The 25105-nt window shown below is 39.7% G+C and overlaps 2 protein-coding genes across 4 annotated transcripts; one reads left to right on the top strand and one right to left on the bottom strand.

Moving 5' to 3' along the window:
* Positions 1–42: 42 nt before the first annotated feature.
* On the bottom strand, positions 43–4385 carry LOC307036066 (UDP-glucuronosyltransferase 2B20-like). Of its 2 annotated transcripts, XM_079676066.1 has the most exons (3): positions 4317–4385; positions 3170–3236; positions 43–2128 (listed from the first exon to the last, which is right to left on the bottom strand). In XM_079676066.1, the coding sequence occupies exon 3, from the start codon at positions 2124–2126 to the stop codon at positions 519–521; it is 1608 nt and encodes a 535-aa protein (XP_079532192.1). In that variant the 5' UTR covers positions 2127–2128; positions 3170–3236; positions 4317–4385; the 3' UTR covers positions 43–518. The 2 variants fall into 2 exon arrangements, with proteins under 2 accessions (XP_079532192.1, XP_079532191.1); XM_079676065.1 differs by lacking the exon at positions 4317–4385 and having other exon boundaries at positions 3170–3354.
* A 3454-nt stretch (positions 4386–7839) lies between these two features.
* pfkfb1 (6-phosphofructo-2-kinase/fructose-2,6-biphosphatase 1) lies at positions 7840–24676 on the top strand. 2 transcript variants are annotated; one of them, XM_079675498.1, is made up of 14 exons: positions 7840–8093; positions 16738–16863; positions 17020–17116; positions 17273–17339; positions 17483–17557; positions 17844–17900; positions 18004–18125; positions 18918–19125; positions 19728–19874; positions 20469–20573; positions 22640–22769; positions 23104–23166; positions 23252–23316; positions 24205–24676. In XM_079675498.1, exons 1-14 carry the CDS (start codon positions 8042–8044, stop codon positions 24262–24264), a joined length of 1374 nt encoding a protein of 457 aa, XP_079531624.1. In that variant the 5' UTR covers positions 7840–8041; the 3' UTR covers positions 24265–24676. The 2 variants fall into 2 exon arrangements, with proteins under 2 accessions (XP_079531624.1, XP_079531623.1); XM_079675497.1 differs by lacking the exon at positions 7840–8093 and adding an exon at positions 16017–16190.
* The last annotated feature ends 429 nt before the right edge of the window (positions 24677–25105 follow it).

The raw sequence follows: 25105 nt of genomic DNA, 5'->3' as shown, positions 1-25105 counted from the left end.
TGTAATGTTATATATCCAGCTACAAACTGCCGTACCACTGTCAATTGTTTATTTAAAGTTTATTAACACTCAACATGTCCAAATTCAACTTGCTTTATAGTTATACTTATGAGATTTGTATAAAAAGAGACAAGACAGGTTTTTGAAAAAAAGAAACGTCGTCAATCAATTTATTATTTTTGTAACTTTTCACAGGCATTGCAACATACAAACTGATGATAATTAATTGTCAGAAAGAGGGGAAAGCAACATACCATTGTAAAACTAGTTAATGAAACACTCTACTGCATGTGAATTATGCAAAGATCCCATTTTTATTTTCTTCAAAAATACATTTCCATAGATTGAATAGTGCTAATGATTTGAACAGTTTAACATTATTATGAATAAGACTTAACAACACCATTCTACTGATACATTAATTTTATGTATTATTTCATCGTTTCTGTCCCACTGTAATTTACAGATGTTTTATCTCACTCTTATCAACTCTCCAGCTTACATCATCATGCGGTTATCTATTCATTCTTTGACTTTGATGTGGACTTGGTCTTTATCAAACATCCAATGAGACATCTACAAGATACCCAAACTAAAGCAATGATCAGTAAACCAAATGCTACAAAGACTGCTATCACATCTAGACAGTGATAGGCATACCATGGCAACTTGTATGACTCTGTGCGCAGATGGGCTGCACCCTTGTGCCTCATGACGAACTCCATCCAGAAAACGGCACTGTCTATGGGTTTCATTGGTTTGTCAAGATGAAGCTGTGACAGTTTAACCATGTTCTGTTTGTATGGCTTCTTTGGGTCCAGAATATTCTTCAGAGCACTAGTCATAGACTCAACTTCCAAGGTTGTCACTTCTACAATCTCGGCCACTTCCCGGGACTTCAGACGCACCATGTTGTCGTACTGGTCAAAGATGAGAGGAATGCCCAGAACTGGGACACCGTGATATATGGCCTCGTAAATTCCATTAGTACCCCCATGCGTGACAAAAACCTTGGTTTTAGGGTGACCTAGAAGATCATTTTGAGGCAGCCATTTAACCAGCATGGTATTGTTTCCCAGAGATTTTGGTCTTTTCCCCAAGTGTCTCCACACAACCTTTTGGGGGAGGTTTGCAAATGCTGAGGCGATTATCTCCGATATATCAGGGCCCAGGTCGCTAAGCAGGGTCCCCAGAGTCATTACAATCACCCCATGCTCACCAGAACTCTGCACAAATTCCTCCAAATCTGATGAAAGAGGCTTGGAGGGCTTTCCTTGGAAGCCTCCGATGTAGACAACATTGGGCATGGTGGGACGAGGAAACTCAAATGTAAAGTCAACCCGCATTAGCCAGAGATCAGCACCCTGGATGAGAGACAGGGCGCTGACATCAGGTCCAAAATAATGATCACACACAGCCTGGTAAGGTGGATTCGAGACATAGTGGTACATGTAAGTCATTGCACTTTGCCGGAATATGTTGTAGATTCTCTGGGAAAAGTCCATTTTGTCAGAGTGGTCAGAGAACAATGCAGGGACATAGGAAAGAGGTGATGGAGCAATGGCAAAGTGTCCCTCGCCATTGAAAAGCCAACGCACATTGAAAACCAAGGGAAGCTTGAGATAGTGTGCTAACAGCACTCCACCTGGAAATGCAGGGTCAGTCAGAAACATATCATATCCAGTTTCCTGTAGCTCCTTAGTAAGTGTCTTATTCTCGAAGATGCTGACAACCAGTTGTGCCACAACTTTCTGGTTCTCCCCCATCATGTTGAAAATATTCCTATAAAACTCGAGGAGCGCCCATAGTGAGCCTTTATTCCGACGGATCTCTATCGACCTCTTCAGGAAAGAGGTCATGAAGTCTTGGCTCTCTAAGTTTTGGGATTGTTCCTGGATGACAGTGATGGAGGTGTAATGTTGGGAGAATTCTGAAACGTACCAGCTGGTGGAGGAACGAATAACCGTGATCTGATGGCCCTTTGAATGAAGCGCCTCCAACAGGATTTTCATGTTTAGCCAGTGGCTCCCATCTACCGGATAAACCAGCACTTTTCCACCATCACAACTGGAAAGCAGGGTCGCTGAAAACAGCAGGAGGAACGCCAGGGCTGGATATGACCCCATCACTGTATAGGAGACAAAGACACCTTACTGAACAGATTTGCAGTTCATGCTGTGATCAAACTGCTAAATTGTCATCCTATATTTTGAACATTAACTTATCAACAACAAATGTACCATCCAGCTAGTAAGACATGGAGCAACACAGCATTTCTTTAGATTGGTTTCTGGACACCTGACACATGTGAGTATAATACAAATGGTTAATAAACTAGATTAACCTTGGTTTTCCTTTTTTTCAGGCTGGTTTTGTGGATTTCATGCCATTTTGTTTTAATTTGTAATTGAGTTACACCTTTATTGTTAACATTGTTTACATAGATAAATCATTATACATTCAATCTCCCAGACAAATAGGAGAAGATCTTTTAATATATTGTCTGTCGTTTTTTAGCCTAAAAAATTATACGCATGCTATGTAAGCAATAATGCAGTACCTCTTCTAAACCTGAGTGCTATCAAATGTCTGATGAGGCCCGTCTTTAATATATTTTGTATACTCCCAATCTACAAACATGTTTTGAATTGAATCTATGTTTATTGTGTTTATGATCAGTCTTTGGCCAAACAGTAGGTCTTTTCTCCTGGAACTGTTATTTGACCTTTAGCACCAATAAACCAAGTCCTTTCTACCCTTAACCTTTAAAGTAAACATCAGTGCCCTGTATTATCTTAGCATGAGGTATTTTTGTAAATTATTCAAAGTGAGCGCAGCATGATATTCAATGCAAAAGTTAGTATCCTAAAATGAAAGCCAGCATACTGTAGCCCGCATTGTGGTGTCCACAAAAACGAGATCTCATTGCAAAATGCAGCACACAGGACATGGTTAACCACGACCTAGATGACTGAGCTGCAATGCAGACTCACTTTTAAGCTCTTTACACGAGGGAGATTTTTCTAAGTAGCAGAAGTATGTTGAAGCAAAAAGGCCTGTTAATGTAAGTAATGAGCTTGACTGTGAAGAAATTCCTTTGTACAAACTTAAGATAAAAACTAATTACACATGCAGAAACACACAATTTCTTAGTAAAATAGCTCCTCACCTCAGCCTTCTACCTCAGACCTTGAAGAATCCACTGTCCGAGTTTAACAAGGAGCTGTCCTGCTGAGCTGCTGGTAGGAATGCAAGTCAATGTATAACTCTGCATGATCCGGACTTAACCTTTTTGCCGATTGTTTATCCAAACAAATGCAACCATGCGTAGGTCCCCTCTAAACCCTCCGCCCATTTTCCCTCCTGGTCTGACTGTTATGCTTCTCTGTAGCAAACACCATCTGGATATCATTTTACAAACTTCTGGAATGCTTTAGAGCTCTGATGGTTTCAACCCAACATCAAATTACACACCAATAGTTTTTTTAATCATAAACTGTAAAGTGTGTCTCAAGATAGATAGATACATACTTTAGTCCATTAGTACTCTTTTCACTTTTTTAATAAAAAAAAAAAATAGATTTCCCTTCCTCCTCTTCTATATACTTGTACAGAGTAAACTTAGTCTGGTAACTTTGTTTCTAAGTACCTTTCTAAGTAATCAATGTCATGTTCCCGTATGTCTGGATGACCTTTGAATTGTTCAATAATGAGTAAATTATCTCGCATGGCCAGGTAACTTCACTTTCAGTAATGGTTAACTTTTTGGCACTGTCTTTTCCCCCACATTCAGAGGTTTTATACAATAGTTTCCTGCTTTTAATTCTTATGAGCACAATTGCCAAGAAACAAACTATGTGGTTTTAACCTTAAGGCTTTGCAATTCTTTGTTTTAAAACACTAAAGTCTATCTATATCTGCTCTCTAGAGATCTGTTTCCTCAGCAGAAATTGTCTCACTTATCTGATTAAGATACTTCTTATTTGTTATTCAGGGCACAACCACACATCATTGCAAGATGAGTTCAAACGTTATAGCGAAACCATAGCTTAGATGTTCTAACTGGCTCAGATGAAATGTCAAATAAAATGGGCCATGAAAGCTTTTTGTTTTTTGTCTTCTCTATGCGAAAGATTTCTCTCAGAAGGCAGTAGCAGGTACAGCACATATGAAAGGTCCCAAATAAAAACACAGACTGTTCTGCAGGCCTTTTTATCTAATGAGATTAACTGTGCAGTATTCCTCTGAACAAGCCGAAGATAAAAACCATATTGTCCATGTGCAACACACACTTTGTAAATAAAATAGTTGCTCACCTCAGACTTCTCCCTCAGACCAGGAAGAATCAAAAGGGTCTTCAATTAACTGTCCTGCTGAGATGCTGGTAAATAATGGATAAATGAATAACTTTTTCGCTGTCCGTTTATCCAAACAAATACAACCATGCGGACGTCCCCCAATAACCCTCTACCCATTTTATCCCCCTGTTCAGCCTTTTTCATTTACTGTACCAAACACCATCTGGATATCATTTTTACAAAATCCTGGAATGTAACATTTCACAAAAAGCAGTAATCGATTCAAACCCAACCTCACCACTGCACAAACATATTGTTTTTGTCCATACATTTCTTTAATTCAACTTTTTTATATAAAAAGTAAAACCTTCTTACCACTTTGAGAATGAGGGAGAAAAACATAGGTGGTTTATCTTCCGCTTAAGAATCTTTTGTTTATTAAAGAGTAGAAAGTTGGTTTGGTGATGTTTGAAGGTTATACAATGGTTTGCCTGCAGGATACAAAAACTAATCAAATTTTCTTCAGTCAACATTGTTTCAAATCTGCTCACAAGGAAAACATTTGATCAGAAAGTTCAAAAGTATTTGTATGACTCCAGTGGGAGCTGCAAAGAGTGGGGTATATTGCCTTTTTGAAGTCCCCTAAACAGCCAGTTAGAAGCACATTGTTCTTAAACAATTCAAAACACAGAAAAACTGTAGATCATCAAAACAATTCTAGGAGAATTGATGGTGGGTAAGTCAGCTTAAGAAAGAGGACACCAAACTTTCAAATCTTAAAGTGGACCTAATTTTGCTATTTTCATGTTCATATCTGTCAGGATCCTTATGTTATGTCACGTTTGTAGTTTTGTATGTTTGGGTTGATTTTGCTGTTCTCCCTGTCTTGTTTTCTTCCTGGTTTATTGTCTTGTCCTTTTCCATGGTTGCGTTCCGATAACCCAAAAATCAGCTCCTAAATTCTAACCCTATCTCCTATTCCTTGACCTCTGAGTGAAACGTCACGGGGTTAAGGGATAGTGGATAGGAGAATTCAAAAGGACTTAGGAGAAGAGACCGCGGTACTTTAGAGAATCCGAATACACTTTCACTATCTGACGTGTTTATGATGCGCCAGCGGACGTCATGAATGTGCGTCTGCTGCTGTGGGGAAACTATGGAAACTACAGTTTTCTATAGCGGACTACAACATGGATGTTTAATAAGAAGGAGGGACTACTGTAAACTCATCTAGAGACTCTGCACCGTGCTCTGATGCTGTTGTTTTATGCTTTATGAACGTGGACAACAGAGAAACATATTCTTCATGACCAAAGTTGTAATTGAAATAAAAAAGGAAAGTGAAACTTATGCTCGTCACCCTCTCCCTCCGGTCCACATTAATACAAATGATCCCAATACGTATGATTGTATGAAAATACTTAAATCAATACAAATGTATTTATTATAAACATTAGTCCTTAACACCTATCACTGTGTATATCACCATTCAAACATCTTTTAAAAGTTGAACAAACCCCACACAGCTCAGTGAAATGTTGACTTTATTTGATCATTTCAGTAAAAACTAACGTTCATATTTCTCTTTTTGATTATAATACTGATGAACGTTCAGAACAAAGCACTTTGGCAACTTACCACATACGTTTTAAAATGCTTAATAAGCACCGTAACGTTCATGATATAATTTCTCGGTCATAATCGGTTGTTTCCGTGAACGGCCGACTGTTGAGTGACGGCAAATGCTGCGGCTGCAATGCATTGTGGGGCAGCATTTTCTCCTCTCCTTTCGTCAAGGGAGGTCCAGTGGTTCCTAAGCTAAAGGAGGTTATAAAGGAAGTTTGAAACCTCCTTTCCTTTCATTTGGAGAATTGGAACGGCACTTATCATGGCTGCCACTGAGGTACTTCCGGGTCATTTCACTTGGTTAGGAAGGTTCCTAAGCTAAATGGACTATTGGAACGCAACCCCTGTGTTTTCCTCTGTCGTTAGTTTCCATGGTGTGTCTAGTTGTCTGATTGTGTTCACCTGTGGCCCTTGTGTTTCTCCTCCCCTGCCCGGCTGTTTCTCGTCTTGTGATTACCCCTCCCTGTATTTAGTCTTGTCTTTTCCTGTGTTCAGTGTTGGTTCGTCTTTTGTTTGTGACTGAGTTCACCGGTGAGTGTTCTGTTTTGTCCAAGTTATTTTTCATTATCCTTGAAATAAAGGTTAATCTGAGTTTTCTGCATTTGGGTCCTGCTTCCTTCACTCAACCGTAACAATATCAGTATCAGTGTCTCTACTGTGACACCTCTCTAATGTTCAAAAAGCTCTTTTATTTCTCTCATACTGCCTGTGCTGCAGCACCTCTTTTCACCCTCTGTCTGAAACCAGAGCCCACTCTGCTCTGATTGGTTAGCTGGCCAGCACTGTTGTGATCGGTCAACCGCTTAGAGATGTCCGGGCGGAAAGTTTCCGGTAAATTTCCAGAAAGTTTCCATGGTAAGTTAAGCTGGGGAATGTTGGAAATATTCGATGCAAAATTAAACAAAAAACATGACATTTCAACAGATTTTTTTTTTTTTTAATTTTTTTTTTTTCAGTAGAACAGAACAAGTTTTAATTATGTTATAGAACAATTATTTGTTTAATTGAAGAATGAAAACAGGAATGTTGAGTTAAATATTAATCTGTTTGTTTTAGTCAAGATTATGCTAAAATATACTTTCCCCAACTATATTTAAGTTCCCGATGAAGAGCCAACCTTCAATTTTGAAAATTCCCAGTTTATTCCCATAAATTCATGTTTATTCCCGTTAATTCCCGTTTATTCCCATTAATTCCCATGGAAAGTTTCCATCTTTGAAAATTCCCGGAATTTTGCAACCCTAGTTGAAGCCCTAGCCAATAGAAGAGCAATTGTTACATAGTGATGTCAGTATCTCACGGAAGTAAACAAAGGAGTCCAATAGAGGCGTTGTTAGGCACAAAAACCTATATAACACACTACAGGACAAGGAAAAAAACAAAATCATAACAGAGTCCCTTTAAGACAAACATGGTAATCTCTTAAAAAATCATGCCTGCTGGTTTTTCTTTGTTCCCTTTTTTTTGTCGTCATCTGATTGACATTCGTAGAATTTCGTGTAGGTATTTAAGGTTTTGTACACTTGTTTGAACAGTACAGTATTTTGTAACAATTAGTATGAACTCGTACAAGGTTAGAATTTTAGATATTATTACATAGTCAATAAACATTTAAGCCATAACTGTTCTCTACTGTAAGGATAAATACTGCAGTGCATAATTTTCAAAGCCATGTCTGAACCTTTGAGTCTGTTCTCAAATCCCACCCTCAACATTTGTTGAAGAGTGTATTCAGTGACAGCGTTTCTTAAACTGGACATGCATGATGAGCGGTTTGATTAAATGTTGTCCCCTGTGCAACAACAGTCACCCTTTTAAGTGACCTTTGCACATATGACACGCCCTCTGAGTGCAGCTTCTCCTTCACCATGTGTGTATGTTGTGAACTCTGGCCCTGGCAAACATTAAAGGACAAGCCCAGTGTGCTGCTATCATATGTCACATGTGGCGTGAAAAGAGAGGGCTCGAAGGGTTGGGGGTTGCTTTGGCAGAGGGGTTTAGTTTCTTTAAAAAAAAGCATCTATTCCATCGCCACCGGTTTATAATCCAGTGTGTGGGGATTGTGTCGGACGGTCTTTATCCGCTCTGCTGGTTGCTTCCTTGGAGAGCAGTGCAGAATGGAGTCTCCCCAGCTGGAACACTTGAGGCGGGGCGGGTGTGACAGCGCAGGTGAGCCTCTGCACAGAGCATGCCAAAACAATGCATAGAAGACTCCTCGCAGTGGGTTTCTAGTTAAATGTGACATATCCAGGCCATGTGGTCATACGGAGTGCAACATATATCCAATATGAGGGTAAAAATAGACCTGTGACATATAATACCTTGCTTTATGCAACGAGGAAGTGACTTCCTTGTTGAGTGAAGCAACTGCTCAAGTAGCAGTCACATATAAATAGTAAGAAATAGACAGCAGGTTTAGAGAGTTGCCGGCTATCTAATGGACTCCATTGTTGCTTTTTGTATCTCACTCTCTTTCTTTGTTTATCTAATGATTTGCACACTTACACTTGCGTGAATGATAATATGTGGAGTGATTTTATGAGACAGTTAGAGAACTAACTGCAACACACAACAACACACAACACAAGATGTGATTCAGCAAGGGAATCGTCAGAAAAAGATGTCCTCTCTGAGGAGGCTTTGTAATAATAACTGGAATTTTCTTATGTTTTGTTTAGTTTTCCTAGAAAAAGTTATAACTGCTCATGTCTGTGCGTGTGCAGTCTGTGAAAGAGAGGAGAGCTGGAGAGAGTATTTGGCTTTGTGGCTGTTGTTTGGGACACAATGAACTCCTGTCAGGTCAGACGCCCAATAGAATAGCATGTGCGGTACCTTATCTTAATGGTCCAACTCGAGTCAAAACAGGAAGTGGTGGTCATTAGTGCACATCGCTGCCTTTCTAAACGCTGCCCAAGAGAAACAGTCTGTTAAACTTACCGGCTAAAACCGGGTACAGGATGTTCCCCATTTGACATTTATAGATTGAGTTACATTAAGGTTTGAAATTATGTCATTAATGACCTTTTCTTTTTGGATCAGGCAAGGTATGTTCCATATGTCATACAGATAAATATCTGCTGACTTTCAGAGCTGGACAAAGAAACATTCAAAGAAAATCAAGTATAGTCTGACATTTTGAGGAATACGCTTCCCTGCTTTCTAGGGTCGGTTAAATGAGTTGATCAACATTGTTTAATTTGAAGCCATACCGTTTTTGTCAGCTTTGTATGAAGACCACAAGAGATAAGACTAATCAGTCTTATCTGAGTGATTTTGAGGTGCAGATTTTGTTATCTTTGGATACAACAAGGCTGGCTGTTTTGAGTCTCTGTGCAACACAACGTTAGCTCCTGACAGAAGCTTTATAGCTAACAGACGGACGTGAGGTATTTCTCCCCTTGTTAAACCCTCCCATCAGAAAGTGAATAGGCGATAATGTTGAACTATTCCTTTAAGTGAAGATGTTGCAGTATTGCTTTCCTTCCGACGCCACTTCCTACTTTTCAGGGAATAGTGTTGAACACACGTCCAACTTTCTATTTGCAAAATATGAGGTTTTCTTGCAAACCAAGTAGTCAAGCTTTCATACATAGTTTTTATTTATAGTGTCTTTGTTGCTGGCCTATATGTATAATTTGTTTCATCTTATTTGGTGCATGGTGTTTTTGTTGCTGTTACTGCCCCTACTGGCCCTCTTACCATAAATGATGTCCACGTCACTGATATTAATAGAGAAGTACTATATATATTCTCATTTACAGGGACTGATGTGCAGATGAATGACTAGTTTCACTTTCAATGCATTTCCTGCTAATGCTTCTGGACTTTTACTGTAATAAAGGATCTGAATCATATTAAACAGTATCTTGAAATGCATTTAACCCTCCTGTTGTCTTCGGGTCAAATCTGACCGATTTACTACTTTCATCAATCATAATTTTTTGTTTACATTCAATTGCATTAAGGCTTTATGATATCCTTTGCAGTAGACATTTGAACATATACAATTGCTGATCACCACTTTCATTGAATTTTGGATGATTTAGTCAACTTTGTAACACCCATGGTGTTCCCGGTCAAAAATGGCCGCCATAAAAAAAGGAATTAGTAACCATCCGGATCAGATAAAACACACACACACACACACACACACACACACACACACACACACACACACACACACACACACACACACACACACACACACACACACACAAATAAACAAATAGAGAACCGCAGTGACGCGTCCTAAAACCCGGAAATAAACTCCTTCCGGTTCCTTCGTCAAAAAGCAATGCAATTTCTCCATAGGATTTTGGAAAATAGGTCTGTGGTTGACACACATTTAAGAGACAGATCACGTTTTGTTCAGCCGGATAATCTCCACATACCCTACTTTTATAATTTTCAAATCATAAATCTAGTTGCCAGAAGCAAAATGCTAACGTTATGCTATAAACGAACTACAGCAGGGTCGCTGCTTCAATGTCACGCCAACTTAAAGAGCCTGTGACACGAGTTTCCCCCATCATCCAAACCCATCAATTTGAGTAAATATTGTCCCCTTGAAAACCGTTACTGAACTGATTTTGGATATTTGTACTTTGATAACCATTAATCTGACCTTCAATGTTGACCATTTTCTGGATCCTCTCTGGGTTCTTCAAATCCCGCCAAATTATGTGTGACGTCATTGCGGGCACAGCGCTCCAGCTGCACCGTTCAGGATCCCAGCAACTGCATGTAAACGCACGATGGCGCACACAGCAGCAAGCTCAGACAGCGATGACAGTTTAATTTTGAACGTGTCTGAGAGCTCATATGAGGCTGAAGGATAGGTTTATGTTGTATCTGTTAGAAGTTTAGGAATTAGATGCGTCAATATGGGCGATCATACAGTCATGTAGCCAGTGGTGGACTGGGACTAAAAATCATACCGGGACTCTCGACCGGCCCACTTCGGTACCGCTAGTAAATTGTCAACGGGGGGAGTGGGGGATGTGCTAGTGACTTATCCGACCAGCCCACTTCGGTACTGCACCCAGCCCAGCCCACGTAAACTGTCAACGGGGGAGCCTCGCTGCGGGGAAACGGTGGACCTAGTGTCCCGATCGGAGTGGGAATAATAATAATAATAATAATAATCCGTGCATTTTATCCATTAATTTCACCAACATTGTGGTAAAAAAAAACACACGTTTAATCCATGTTGGTGTACGACAACTACAAAAAGCATCGGTTTGTTTTCTCATCAGGAAATGCAGACCGGCTCAAACAAGCGATTTTTAAATCATCATCCTCACGATCATTTAATGTATCATATGTTCGCCGAATTGACATGAAAGCACTAATAAATGTAGTTTCATCCACTTGAGTTTACAACTACAAAAATAATCGATTTGTTTTAAATCACATCTGACGGGAGGAAATTCAGCAGCTCTAACTATCGATTTGTAATCTTAATTTAATCATCATCTTCACTACGATCATTTATGTTTATATTCTCCCAACACACTCTCACTCCATAATCGTCCAGGAGCGACGTTTGGTCAGGGTCCCGTGGGGTGAAGTTGTGACGGTCCGCTCCTTCAGCTTCATAAAGGGACGCAAATATCTTTCAACTGATTGCAATGTATTCCCATCTGCGGCGGGATTTGACGCTCATGGAAGCACGGCATTCGTTTGTGTCGGCTGCCCTTAAAGGCAATGTGAGCGTCCATTCCCATTGGATAACAGAGAATTGTACACCCGGAAGTAAGTATTGCCCTTACTGTCGATTGATTTTACAGTGATATCTGCACTACTCATCGACTAAAAAACACCAGATTATCCTTGTTAATTACACAACATTGATTGGTTTAAATTGTGTGCAATGCTTTTGTATTTTTCCCCTTCGATTCGGAGAAACAAATAATTTTTCGGAGTAAAGGATGGCAGAAGACACTACACTACCCAGAATCCCCAGCTATCGTTTAGGACTACACCTTGTGCTCTGTTTGACAAATCCCGTTTTTTTTCACCATTCATTCCAATGGCTGGCGTCTATGTCAAGTGAGCTTCAAATTTCTCCCTGCAGAAAAAAAAAAACATGGCCGAACTTCGTTTTATTCTCGGTGGAAAATGCCTATTTTAAAGTTAGTTTGGCCATTAAAATGCGTTTTGATGTCATTTGATGCGAGAAATATGAGTTGTTATTTCAGATTATGTGTGCAGTGGATGTACATGATCTTTAGTTTGCTAGTTATTACGAAGATTACTTCAGGAAATCGCGTCGATAGAACGTTTTCATTGTTACCAAGATGGTTGCTAGGGACGCTGCTATCGATATTATTTCTGTTATGTTGTGTAACTGTTTAATGGTGTTATCTTTATTGCTACCCCCTTCCCCGTCAATGTATAGTGTTGGTCCACAGCGCAAACGTATTAGTATTACAGTAGTATTACAACATCTGCATCTAAAGATACGTTATTTTCCCCTGTGCAATTCCAGTCTCACATCTCACATCACATCGTCATTAACAAATAGACCGAAAACATTTAAAAAAAATAAAATAATACTTTATTCCGAGTGTGCTTGCTTTTCTCTTTGAAAGTCATCACATAACGGCATTGTAATACACGGTTCGGCTGCATTAAATATTAGATATCTGCCGTAGTTCTCTATTTATAGAGCCCTGATGAGAAGACTTCTAGACAAACATGAGGAACTGCCGCCAACACTGAAATAGTATACATATGTATTATACTCTTATAGGATGTATATAGATATTTCATCTCCGGCCTTGTCAGGTATTGAACAATCAATAAATAAAGAACACAGAATTATTAAATATAAAACACAGAATTTGTGTGATTATACTAAATGATTTACAAATAAACACCACTGCATATTTACAACTGTTACACATGCTGATGTAACGCAAATGTTTCCGACTTGGGATCAATAAAGTATATCTTATTTTAAGATGATCGATGGCTACAGCCGTATTTGCAAAATTGGCCTCTGAACCTTGGCAAGTGCATGTTTTAGGCTTATCAATTAATATAATGTAATTTAATGTAATGTAATGTTATCAATTAACAACAGGAGGGTTCACAAACATAAGACCAGCTGTTAAGAAAAATCTCTTCTGACCTTAGCTGGCATGTGGGTATATATGCTGCCCATTATGGGAACAAGCAATTTTCAACCATTTATTAATTATATGTTTTAAATTTGAGTGTTTCCTATCCCCTAAACCTCCAGGGATGTACACAGTATACTGGCAACTTCTTATTATGGGGAATACGAAAACGTCTTTTAAAACTACAACTCCCAGTAGAGACGTGCCATAGATAGAGAACATGTTGCGAAACACAATATCGATAGCAGCGTCCCTAGTAACAAGTAACAAGTAGTTAATAATAATAAAATACATTAAGAAAAAGGCATTTTAAACAGTCATTAAAAAGCAACACAATCTACCTGCATTGCATTACTCTAAACGTGTAATAACGTGCTTTAACCAGTAGGTGGTTTGGGTTAAAAAGCTGTCAAGTTTACAGTGTTAACAAAACAAATATACTGCTGTTTCTGGTTTAGTTTACGACGGATATATTTAGTTATTGTTTTGATATTTGTAACACAAAAGCGATGGAAAACACCCACAGCAACACAGAAAATATGGTCTTAACATGACCCAGCGGTCTAGTAGTTAATAAAAAACAATAATATCAAAACAAAATATTACTACTAACTTTATTGTGAAATTCAAACTAAACGGTAAAAGAATAGTTTCCGGTCTATTCTGAGCCCGATCTCTGTAGATATATAAAAATAAAGAACTACGACAGATGTGTAATATATTTAATTCAGTCGAACCATTTATTACAATGCATTCATGTGATGACTTTCAAAGAGTAAAGCAAGCACTGCTGAATAAAGTATGATTTTATCTTTTACTAAACTTTTTTTTCCATATGGAATGAAGTTGGAGGTCAACCAATCACAGAGCTTGAGAACTAATCACGGGGTTTGTCAAACAGAGCACATGGTGTAGTCCTAAACGATAGCTGGGGATTCTGGGTAGTGTAGTGTTTACTCCGAAAAAACATTTGTTTCTCCGAATCGAAGGGGAAAAATACAAAAGCATTGCACACAATTTAAACCAATCAATGTTGTGTAATTAACAAGGATAATCTGGTGTTTTTTAATCGATGAGTGGTGCAGATATCAATGTAAAATCAATCGACAATAAGGGCAATACTTACTTCCGGGTGTGCAATTCTCCGTTATCCAATGGGAATCGACGCTCAAATTGCCTTTAAGGGCAGCCGGCACAAACGAATGCCGTGCTTCCATGAGCGTCAAATCCCGCCGCAGATGGGAATACATTGCAATCAGTTGAAAGCTATTTGCGTCCCTTTATGAAGCGGAAGGAGCCTAGGAGCGTCACAACTGCACGCCACGAGACCCCGACCAAATGTCGCTCCTGGACGATTATGGAGTGAGAGTGTGTTGAATTGACAGGAAAGTACTGACAAATATGAATATACTGTAGTCAACTTCATTAAAAAGTTATTAACGTGCCTAAACTCAGTAATTCAAAAATGTCTACGCATGACAACACACTTTGTCCGTGTTTGGCTCTCTCGCCGCACAGTGAAGCGTTCCCGCATTGACTTCACTTCCAGCTTCCCCCAAAACTTCAAAATGAGTCGAAGGAATTTCGCCGCGATGTTCAAAATTATTGATATTTATAGGAACGGTATCGCACCTTCTTTTTTAAACTGACGGTTCGAGATGACTAGTAGCCCAATATTTCATTGCACATCAGTTGGGAGGCAGCGTTTGTTTGAACAGTTTGCAGGAGGCAGGTACTTGCAAGCAGGGCAAACAAACTTAGCGGGAGTGTTTACGTGTTCGGTGTAATGACGTAAAACGACCTGGACAACTTCTGTAGTCCTATTCAGCCACATGTTAACAACCATCGTTTTTCAGACACGTAAACTCTTCATACATCACTGCTGATGTATTTAATATCGTAAAACAAAACATGATCTGTTAGTCTCTTCAATTTGTGTCAAACACAGACCTTATTTCGAGCTATTTTCCAAAATCCTATGGAGAAATTGCATTGCTTTTTGTCGAAGGAACCGGACGTGGTAAAAATTCTAACTTACTTCCGGGTTTTAGGACGCATCACTGCGGTTCCCCCCCTTATGTGCCCATCCCCCCATGTGAATAACACCTGGCAGTGGCACACACAAACACACACAGAACAATTTGATACATTTCCCGCTCTTATGTGCCCATCCCCCCACATGGATCAAACATAGCACACGCAATACATGTTCAGTGTCTATTCTTTGTATATTTACTGCAGTTGTTCATGTACATACCAGTAGGCTGATATAATATTTACAGTTTGAAAGGGTTTTAAATGAAATTTGGTGATGATTAATTGTTTTTGTGTTAATGTAATATAGCAGTTCAAAGAGGGTCGGTCAAATTTGACAGTGAACACCAAAGTAAGGGGGGGAAACGAAGACAATAGGGTTGAATACATTTAAAGTTAATCTCACTGAAGCATCATCCACTGTGGTTTAACAATGTTAACCCACTCCTCATTGCTATTATTACTGCTTTATTTCGGTAAAAAACACAACATTTGAATATGTTTTTGGAAAAAAACATGAACAACTGTTGCTCATATAATTGCATATTATTGATATGACCCTTACCCACTGTAACCTCTTAGATTGTGCCAGATTTAAGGTATAAACTGCCCTCTAGTGGTAAAAATGGAGACTCCCCCATCTCCACTCCACAGTTAGGTAAACAAACGGCTTGTTCAGTAGCCACTATGCTCATTTGAATTCATGAGAGGACCCTCACTTTGTAATACTCGCCTCACAGGACTGTTTGAAGCCGTGTCACCACAACAGGACGGTGGATATAAATTCTTCTCTGCTCTCTGACATCACTGCAGACAGTTTATCAGCTCCCTTAAGTCCTTAGGAATCATAAAACAGACTGAGAGACAGGCGAGCAGCATGACTTCAGGTCCTCCCCCTTCCACCGAGTGCTTCTCCTTGGCAACAGTCAGCTGACCAGCAGTAGGTAGAGTTCAGTGAAGCACACAAAGATCACAGCAGGCGCTGTCCATCGCTCACGCTCAATCATGTCTCTCAGCGTGAACAGAGAGCAGAGAAAACTCACACAGACTCCTCTGCTTAAGATCTGGGTGCCATGGGTTGGCTGCAACTTGAACCGAAGGAGAGGATGTAAGTGCAGCTTGAATAGAAGAACAAGAAGAAGAAGAATAAGCATCTATTTTGTGTTGCTGCTGTTTGTTCTTTTTCTAATAACTCATGTCTGTTTAAGTGTTTATTTTCTAACACTTCCAGCAGTCATTGGTATGTTTCAATGTGCTGAACCCTTCATGTTGAAGCTCCTGTGAGGGCTGCAGGTAGACAGAGAGACAGACAGTAGACTCAGTCATGGGATGACAGCCAGGCCTCTCTGTTCACTGTCTGACATGGGCCTTTTGAGCATTTTCCTGACACAGTGTACTCCATTCATAATCCCACGGCCTGGAGGCTCTCCTTGTTCTGTATAGTCACACACTGGACCATCCGGGTACTTTGTGCAACCCTGCAGTCTGCCTTTATAATGCAGTTTTTTAGACGGGCAAGCATTCAACAACTGCGTAATGACTAAACCAATTTAACACAAGGCTGATGCTCTTATGCTGAATGATGTGTCACAGTAATGCTTACATTTTTAGCAGCATTCATTGAGCTACGTGTTAATGCATTTGTCTTCCATCAGCCTCGGTGCCTCAGTTCTGCAACTCTCCCACGATGATTGTGATGGTGGGGCTGCCAGCCAGAGGGAAGACGTACATCTCCAAGAAGCTAACTCGCTACCTGAACTGGATCGGAGTGCCCACAAAATGTCAGTGAAAGTGAATCCTGTTGAAATCTGTGAATTAGACAAGAAGTGTTTCATGTTTAAAGTTTATTGGATCATCAAACATTCAACATAAGTTTTTCTTGCCCTAAAAAGGAATATGTTTTTTTTTTCTAATCTCTGTTTCCATTATTTAACTAGCGTTTAACGTGGGCCAGTACCGGAGGGAGGCTGTGAAGATCTACAAGGACTTTGAGTTCTTTAATCCCGAAAATGAGGAGGCCATGAAGATACGCAAGTAAGAAGGACGGTTGATGTAAAAACAGATGTTTATAATGAAGTTTTAAATGTTCTGATTTGTCTACATCTGTCATTATTCTTGCCACCTTCATTATCCTCCCATATTGTTGCAGTTTTTGCTCCGTTGCCCATCAGAGTTTCTCCTCTCTTTTAGGGCCTGTGCATCAGCCGCTCTCAAAGATGTTGCTGCGTACTTTTCAAAGGAACAGGGACAAGCTGCCGTGAGTAAAACTGAAACTGTCCCTCTTAATACAATTAAACATAATGAATAATTCATTTTGTATGTATGTCTTACTCATGACTTATGCAGTCAGTTATCCCTGAGATAAAAAAGTGCACTCCACACCTTGGTGTTTTTCTCCAGGTATTTGATGCCACCAACACCACCAGGGAGCGGAGGGCAATCATCCTGAGTTATGCGAAAGAGAGGGGCTACAAAGTGAGTTTAAACATGCATGTGACATTTGGGGGGAAATGTGCTTATTCTGTTTCTTGCCAAGAGATGCATGAAAAGATTGTTAACAAAATCTTTCTGTTTAATTTGAAGCTAGAGCTAGCAGGTTGTTCTCTTAGTTTAGCACAAAGACTGGGGGAATAGCTTCTCAAATGTAATACTATACCTTAGGAAGAAGAATCAAATACACAAACACATGGTCACAATGGGAAAAAATAAAATATATGTTTTATTTCATAAATGTAACTTTTGAATGACTTCCTGTATTCAGGTGTTCTTTGTGGAATCAATTTGCGATGACCCGGAAATCATTGCAGAGAATATTAAGGTCAGTCGATGATAATGTTTTTCTTTTTTATTCTAAATGTTTGCAGATACTGTAGGGATGTAGTTTTCACAATTAAAAATTCAAAACGGTCTTTTCTTTTCAGCAAGTGAAACTGGGGAGTCCAGATTACGTGGATTGTGACGAAGACGAGGCGATGAAAGACTTCAGCCGGCGCATCGACTGTTACAAGTCCAGCTACATGCCCATCAACGATGAGAAGGACAGGTAATGACCCATGATGCATTTCTTCCTATGAGATTAAAACAATACTCTGTAAAAAAATTGTACCTTTAAACCAGGACAAATTCATGTAAAGGTCCCCTATTATACAGTTTTTCTTCAATATATTATAGGTCTCATATATACGCAAAACATGCCTCTGAAGTGTTTGGCTCGAAATACCAAACAGATCATTGCAGCCAACCCTCCCGATTTTCACGGGAGACTCCCGATTTCTGACAAAATCAGATTTACTCACGACTGTTTCCACTCTGACTTTAATACAGCGACACCATTGTTTGGTTTCCATGGTAGCGCGTCTCTTTAGTAGCGTGCACAACTGAAAGTCTTTGGTTTTGAAACTCTCCCGATTTTTGAGGTCTGTTTCAGCCCTGTTTCCAAAGTGCTGATTCTCTGTCTGTTACTTTAGATGAAAATAAGGAGCCCCTCCCCACGCCCCTCTGAGAGATATTTGGTTAAAAATAACACAATGGTGCTCTAGGAGGAGATTCAAGTGATAAGGTGGGGGGGGGTTACCTTGGTTGGTGATTGGCTAATGGTTACACAAGCCAAAAAATCGTTATGACATCATAAAGTGGCCAAAATCTGATCAGCTCATTTTCAGACAGGTTTTTATAGAAATGAGGACAAAAAGTGAGAGAATCTTTTTTCCTGAAACTTTCAGAATCTCTTTACACAGAGGGGACACATGTTGATGAATACAAGACATGAAAAAGTGGATTTTTCATAATAGGTGACCTTTAATAGTTTGTTTTCCCCAATGCTGACTTAAAACAGGAAGCTGTCCTACATCAAGATCTTCAACGTGGGCAGCCGGTACCTGGTGAACCGGGTCCAGGACCACATCCAGAGCCGCATCGTGTATTACCTCATGAACATCCACGTCACCCCGAGGTCCATCTACCTGAGCCGCCACGGAGAGAGCGAGCTCAACCTAACAGGTCGCATCGGGGGGGACTCCGGCCTCTCCCCTAGAGGACACGAGGTGAGGAGATTGAACGACATTCAAGATTTCATTAAAGGTTTTAATGTCATATGCACATAAGCTACAGTGTAGAAATGGCAAAGACATTCTTCTGACCTGAGCTCCTCCAACAATCCAACATATATAATAAAATACAAAAATACAAAATAAAAGGTAGTGCATAAACATGTCAATATAATACGGGATATGTACATCTGTGGATGACTGAATTCATTTGAAGCAGTACAAATGCACAAATGCTCCTTTTTAAATGTCCCCTATTATGCAAAATGTTGTTTTTAATGTCTTTGATACAGATATATGTTTCCCCTGTGACTCAGAAAGCTCTATAAAAGCAAGATTTGTACTGTTGTATTTGGTTAAGATGGAGCTGATCAGACCAAAACTAAATATTATTTTTGTTGTGAAGTAATTGCTTAATATTTCCTCCATTCATTTATGAATTGCTTGGTTGGAGTTTATGATCTCAAAAGCTCAAACATCTAATTCATTCCAAATACATTTTTTTTTGAAGAAGTAAATAAACAGCAAATCATGTTAAAGTTTAATCCTTTCTTGCAAACTGTATAATAACATGTTTATATTCCACTTATTGTTTCCAGTATGCGAAGGGTTTGGCGACCTTCATCAGAGGTCAGGACATCACGGAGCTGAAGGTGTGGACGAGTCACATGAAGAGGACCATCCAGACCGCCGAGGCTCTGGGGGTCCCGTACGAGCAGTGGAAGGCTCTCAATGAGATAGATGCTGTGAGTTCATTCATAATAAATTATTAGGCTTCATTTTATGTTTTTCAAATGTGTGCAGTCATGGTTGAATGAATTAGCTCTTCAAATCATTACGTTGACTTTCGAGCTCTAAAGCTAGCCTTTTTAAAGAGGCCCTATTACTGTATGCTTGTTGGGGTTCTCCCTTTTCTGTTTTGTGGTAGTTTTGCATGTAGATGGTCTACAAAGGCTATTATCCCACACATTCTCTCCCACACACTCCCCCCCTGCTTGAAACACCTCCATTGGACTCCTTTGTTTACTTCTGTAACATAGTGACATCACCTTGTAACACTCGCGCTTCTAACACATTGTACCTGATAGGCTAAAGGGTGGGATATCTCTAAATAAGGGGTGGACCAATCACAACAGAGCCGGCCAGCTAACCAATCAGAGCAGACTGGGCTCTGGTTTCAGACAGAGGGTGAAGAGAGGTGCTGCAGCACAGGCTTTATGAGAGAAATAAAGAGCTTTTTGAACTTTAAAGCAAGGAGACATGTCACAGAAGAGACACATGACCTGAACATGAGCATAATAGGCCCCTTTAATGGTTATTTTCATGTTTTTCTCACAAAGGGTGTGTGTGAGGAGTTAACCTACGAAGAGATTCAGGAGAATTTACCAGAAGAGTTTGCTCTGAGAGACCAGGACAAGTATCGTTATCGTTACCCAAAGGGGGAGGTAAGTGCTCCGATGAATATACTAGAGACTTGTTTCATTAAACCAGTGGTTCTCAAACTTTTTCTGTCAGGCCCCCCCTTTGGAGAAAAAAAAAAGTCGGGCCCCCCCAAAACGAATAATCAGGCTCAGTGGCGGCGCCAGAGATTTATTTTGGGGGTGCTGTGGGGTAGCTTGACGTTTCATAGAGGGTGCTCAAACATTTAGGGTTTCCCATTAATGTACCGGTCGCTACAGTGGAATTTTCTACTGCAACAATCCCCACGCAAATACACAACGTACCCGCGACTGTTACAATGAAGGCTCGATATTCAGCTCACGGCATATAGGTGTAAGCAGGGATAAAGTGCTATTTTTATAGGTGATGTGTGGACGTCACATAGGGGGGTCCGGGGGCAAGCTTCCCCGGGAAGATTTATTTTTAAATATTAAAGTTAAAAGCATCAATCTGGTGCACTTTGAGAGCGAAAGGAAGAGATCTATGGATACATCTCTCAACACCCATATGAAACAGAAATGTAAACAGATTTACTTTTTCTTGATGGATATTTTACAAATCACCCTTTTAAACTTTATCCTTGTTTTACTGTCATATAGTATTTCATACCTGTTTTTCATTTATTCTCTTATTTTTTTATAACTATAATGATCATATAAACGTGTGCCTCGGAAATAATTATTTACATTAATGGTGACCAAAACATTTGAGACCCACTGAGATAACACTGAGAGAGTCCTTTAGCTCTCAGTCTGACAGGAGAGGACTCTCCTCCACTTTGTTGTTGAAAAAACTCCTTATATCCGTTAGCGTAGCTCGCTAGCACCAGAAGCTAACAACAACGATCTCCAGTACCGGTGCGCTCTCTCTCTCTCTCACGCGCACACAAAATGGCTCGTTCCACACACACACACAGAGCCGAGCTTTAATGAAACAGAGACCCAGACGTAATAGTACTGTACTGCATCATATTATTTTCGAATCAATAATTTTTCAAATTATGATTTTTTTTTTTTTTTTTTTTTTTATCTTTTTTTTTTTTTTTTTATAACCATTTTTCCTCCTGGTCTCTCGCGCCCCCCCTGGCATGCCTCTGCGCCCACCAGGGGGGGCGCGCCCCCCACTTTGAGAACCACTGCATTAAACCATTATAGTATCAGGGAGCTGCACGTTTTGCTGCCCATTCAACCACAGTCCGACCTGTTCTGTGAGCAGCTCTGCTGATGCAATTTGGTGTTCAAGACAATATTTCAACATTTTGGGAAAATAAGCTTTTTTCTATCGTAGAATCGCGTGCAGAAATGGGGCCGAAATCAAACCCTGTGCCGGTATTGGACATGCGCTGTAACTATTCAGCTAAATTTGATAAATGTATATCCTGCTGAGTAGATTGACACCATCAGGCCCGCCCCTCCCTACACGCAGATCACGCAGCCTGCGTGGGGCCCCATCTTGCGGAGGGAGTCTCATCTGATGCGCAAATGCGGCGCAATCAAGCGCGCCACAGTTTCGCCGCTGCGAGGCTCCGGTGCGCTCGCAGTTCACACGCGTGCTCCCCCAATCCAATCCAGTCGATGCTCGCGACACAGGGCCTCATCACATAACTTTGCGTGGGTCCACAAGTTGGCCAGGGGCAGCCTGTACACCATAAGGAATATATTTTAAATAATTTGTATTAATTTGAATCTGCAAAGTTTCTTGTAATTGAAGTTATCAAGTAGGTTACATTAACTATAACAAAAATACAATATTGGTAGTGTAGTATGAAGCAGCATAAAATGTAAATCCTGTCGTACAGCACTTGAGCAAGTATACTCAGTAACTTTACATACCTGCAAACAAGATAAAACATGGTCGTTAGTGAGATTTAACAGAGAACTTCGCCTTGCTGAATCGGTTCTTTTCCCACCCAGACGTCTCCTTCCAGACACGATCATCATAAGAGAGTCTGAGTAGAGTCAGGTCGGGTCAGTTCATAGCGTGCCCACATCAAGTGGACTGAGAGGCTATGATAGAATGAGTCTGTTTGAATTATTGATAAACTCTTTAATAATGTTGTCCTCTTTTCCAGTCCTATGAGGACCTCGTCCATCGTCTGGAGCCGGTGATCATGGAGCTGGAAAGGCAGGAAAATGTTCTGGTGATCTGCCACCAAGCTGTGTTTCGCTGCCTGCTGGCCTACTTTGTAAACAAACCTGCAGGTACACAAATCCAGGCCTCAAAAAAGAATCTGACACAGAAGTATGTCACATTGTTTTCAACACACGACTGCTACCTATTTAATTTAAAACTGCACGGCTCTTCCACTTTAAATTATGATTAACTGCACACATTTCATTTTTTATAAATATTTTTTATATAAATATTTCATTTTTTATAAATATTTTTAATTTGTTTTCAAAACAGTTATATATTTGCTCCTTTTTACAATTGTTTTCCTCTTACTGTGTTTATCATTCCACAATGATACACCAAAGCAAATTCCTTTTAAGAGAGAAACCTGATTCTGATTATTATGATTTCTTTCCTCTGAAGCTGAGCTGCCTTATCTCAGATGCCCTCTTCACACTGTGCTCAAGCTCACACCGATAGCTTACGGTACGTGGTAAATCCTGGAGTGTGTGACATTTCCATATCTCAGTCAACTTCTCCCTAACAGTCTCACTTTCTCTCCTAATTTCAGGCTGTAACGTTGAGTCAATTTTCCTCAACATTGAAGCAGTCAACACTCACAGAGAGAGGCCAGTGGTAAGTTTCCACAAGCACACCATATTTATAATAGCATGCAGATCTGTCATAATAGATACTTAGCTTTGCCAACTATTGGTCTGCGGTACATTACATTCGTCTGATGGCAGGCATTAATGTTAGGTCATTTGTATGTGTCGATGAAATATATATTTATACTAGGAGTGGGGAGTGAACAGAAATGTCGCTGAACAGCTTTTGTTTTTTCATATTAGGGTGATTTGAAACCAAAAATATGGGTATCAAGATCTTCCTCATAAAAAGTTATTTCATAAGCAAAAAGGTGCAATGATGATCAATTCCACACATTATTTGTTGTTGCTCCCAAAACTTCACTTGTGTTCTCTAATGTTTGCATACGTTTCTTACTTGTTGCCCCTTGTCTATTTGTGCTACTCTTACTTTACATTTGAACATGTTACAAATTGTCGTGCGGATTTCTTTCAACTATATAGAGAAAAAACAAATGTATGTCATTTTATCCATTTGCCAATTGTGGCCAAAGTGGTCACTGTTGTACAGAATTCCTACAGAATAAACAGCTAGAGGAATTATATAATATAATCAGGTGCTGTTTTCATAGTCAAATAGTAAAATAAATATGTACTCACAAAGGCTGCAAGTTAAACTTAAAGTTAAAAGCAATTTGTTTTAAGATTGATTATTTATCTTGAGATGTCTCACAACCACAATTTATTTTATTCCTTTGGTTTATTTGACAGGGACAATATGATGTACATCTTTATGTAGGTTACATTTAAATAAGGGTTGAAGTATATTCCTAATTAATATATTCTTAAACACACCACATACAGAAAACATTTCTAACTGAATGGGTCGTTCGGGTTTGGGTTTTTAATGGACTCAGTATTTGTGTTTCTTTTGCAGAATGTCGACATCAACAGAAACCCTGAAGAGGCTCTGCAGACCGTACCTGACCACATATAAATACTGTGTTGTGAGAAAAAGACACATGAAACTGGACGTGTTGCTACATATTAGCTTCACTAAATATAAGAGATGCACTCCGGGGAAAGGGTAGGCTTTAAAGCAGAGTAGAAATGGGGCTAAATCTTCACTCGTGCTGCACCGACTCAACAGGATATTCTGTTTGAAGCGTGACTGTGAAACCTTCATGTGTCTTATCTGACTGGAGTTTTTTTTAAAAAGTGTTTACAATGTTTACAAAATAAGATTAAAATAAGTAATACTAATGCACTATGTTTTAACACTTGGAGAAAAACACTTAAAAACATGTGTAAAAGTTGTAACACGTGTAACCATTGCACGGATTGTGTGTTGTTGATAATCTAATTATAAAGGTGGGTCAGCCCCTTGGACAGCACCCAAACAAACAAAACATGTTGTTGTTGATTCTGGCACTTGACTTGAAAGTTAGGTAGTAGGTAAGACGACAAGATTCAAAGCTTTATTGTCATGAGTATCTTCAGTTTTGGCAATGAAAATAGTCCAGGGTTCCTTCAAAAGTAAAACAAAGAAGACATTACACGGTGCATTATGGAATGTTTTAAATAGGGCTGCACCATATTCTGCTTTTTCTGGTTTTCCCTTTCCTGTAGTGCGTTATTTAGGTTTGTGTGCAGGTCTGCAAAGGCTTAAATCCCAAAGTTCCCTCCAGCGGGAGTTCTATTGGCTAGCGCTCCAACACATACCTGATAGGCTAAGGGTCGAGAGATCTCTAAGTGGTTGACCAATCACAACAGAGCTAACCAATCAGAGCAGATTGCTCTCTGGTTTCAGACGGAGGGTGAAGAGAGGTGCTGCAGCA

This window comes from Notothenia rossii (assembly GCF_949606895.1).
Source record: "Notothenia rossii genome assembly, chromosome: 4".
NCBI classification, from domain to species: domain Eukaryota; kingdom Metazoa; phylum Chordata; class Actinopteri; order Perciformes; family Nototheniidae; genus Notothenia; species Notothenia rossii.
This window is presented reverse-complemented; position numbering and strand designations above follow the sequence as displayed.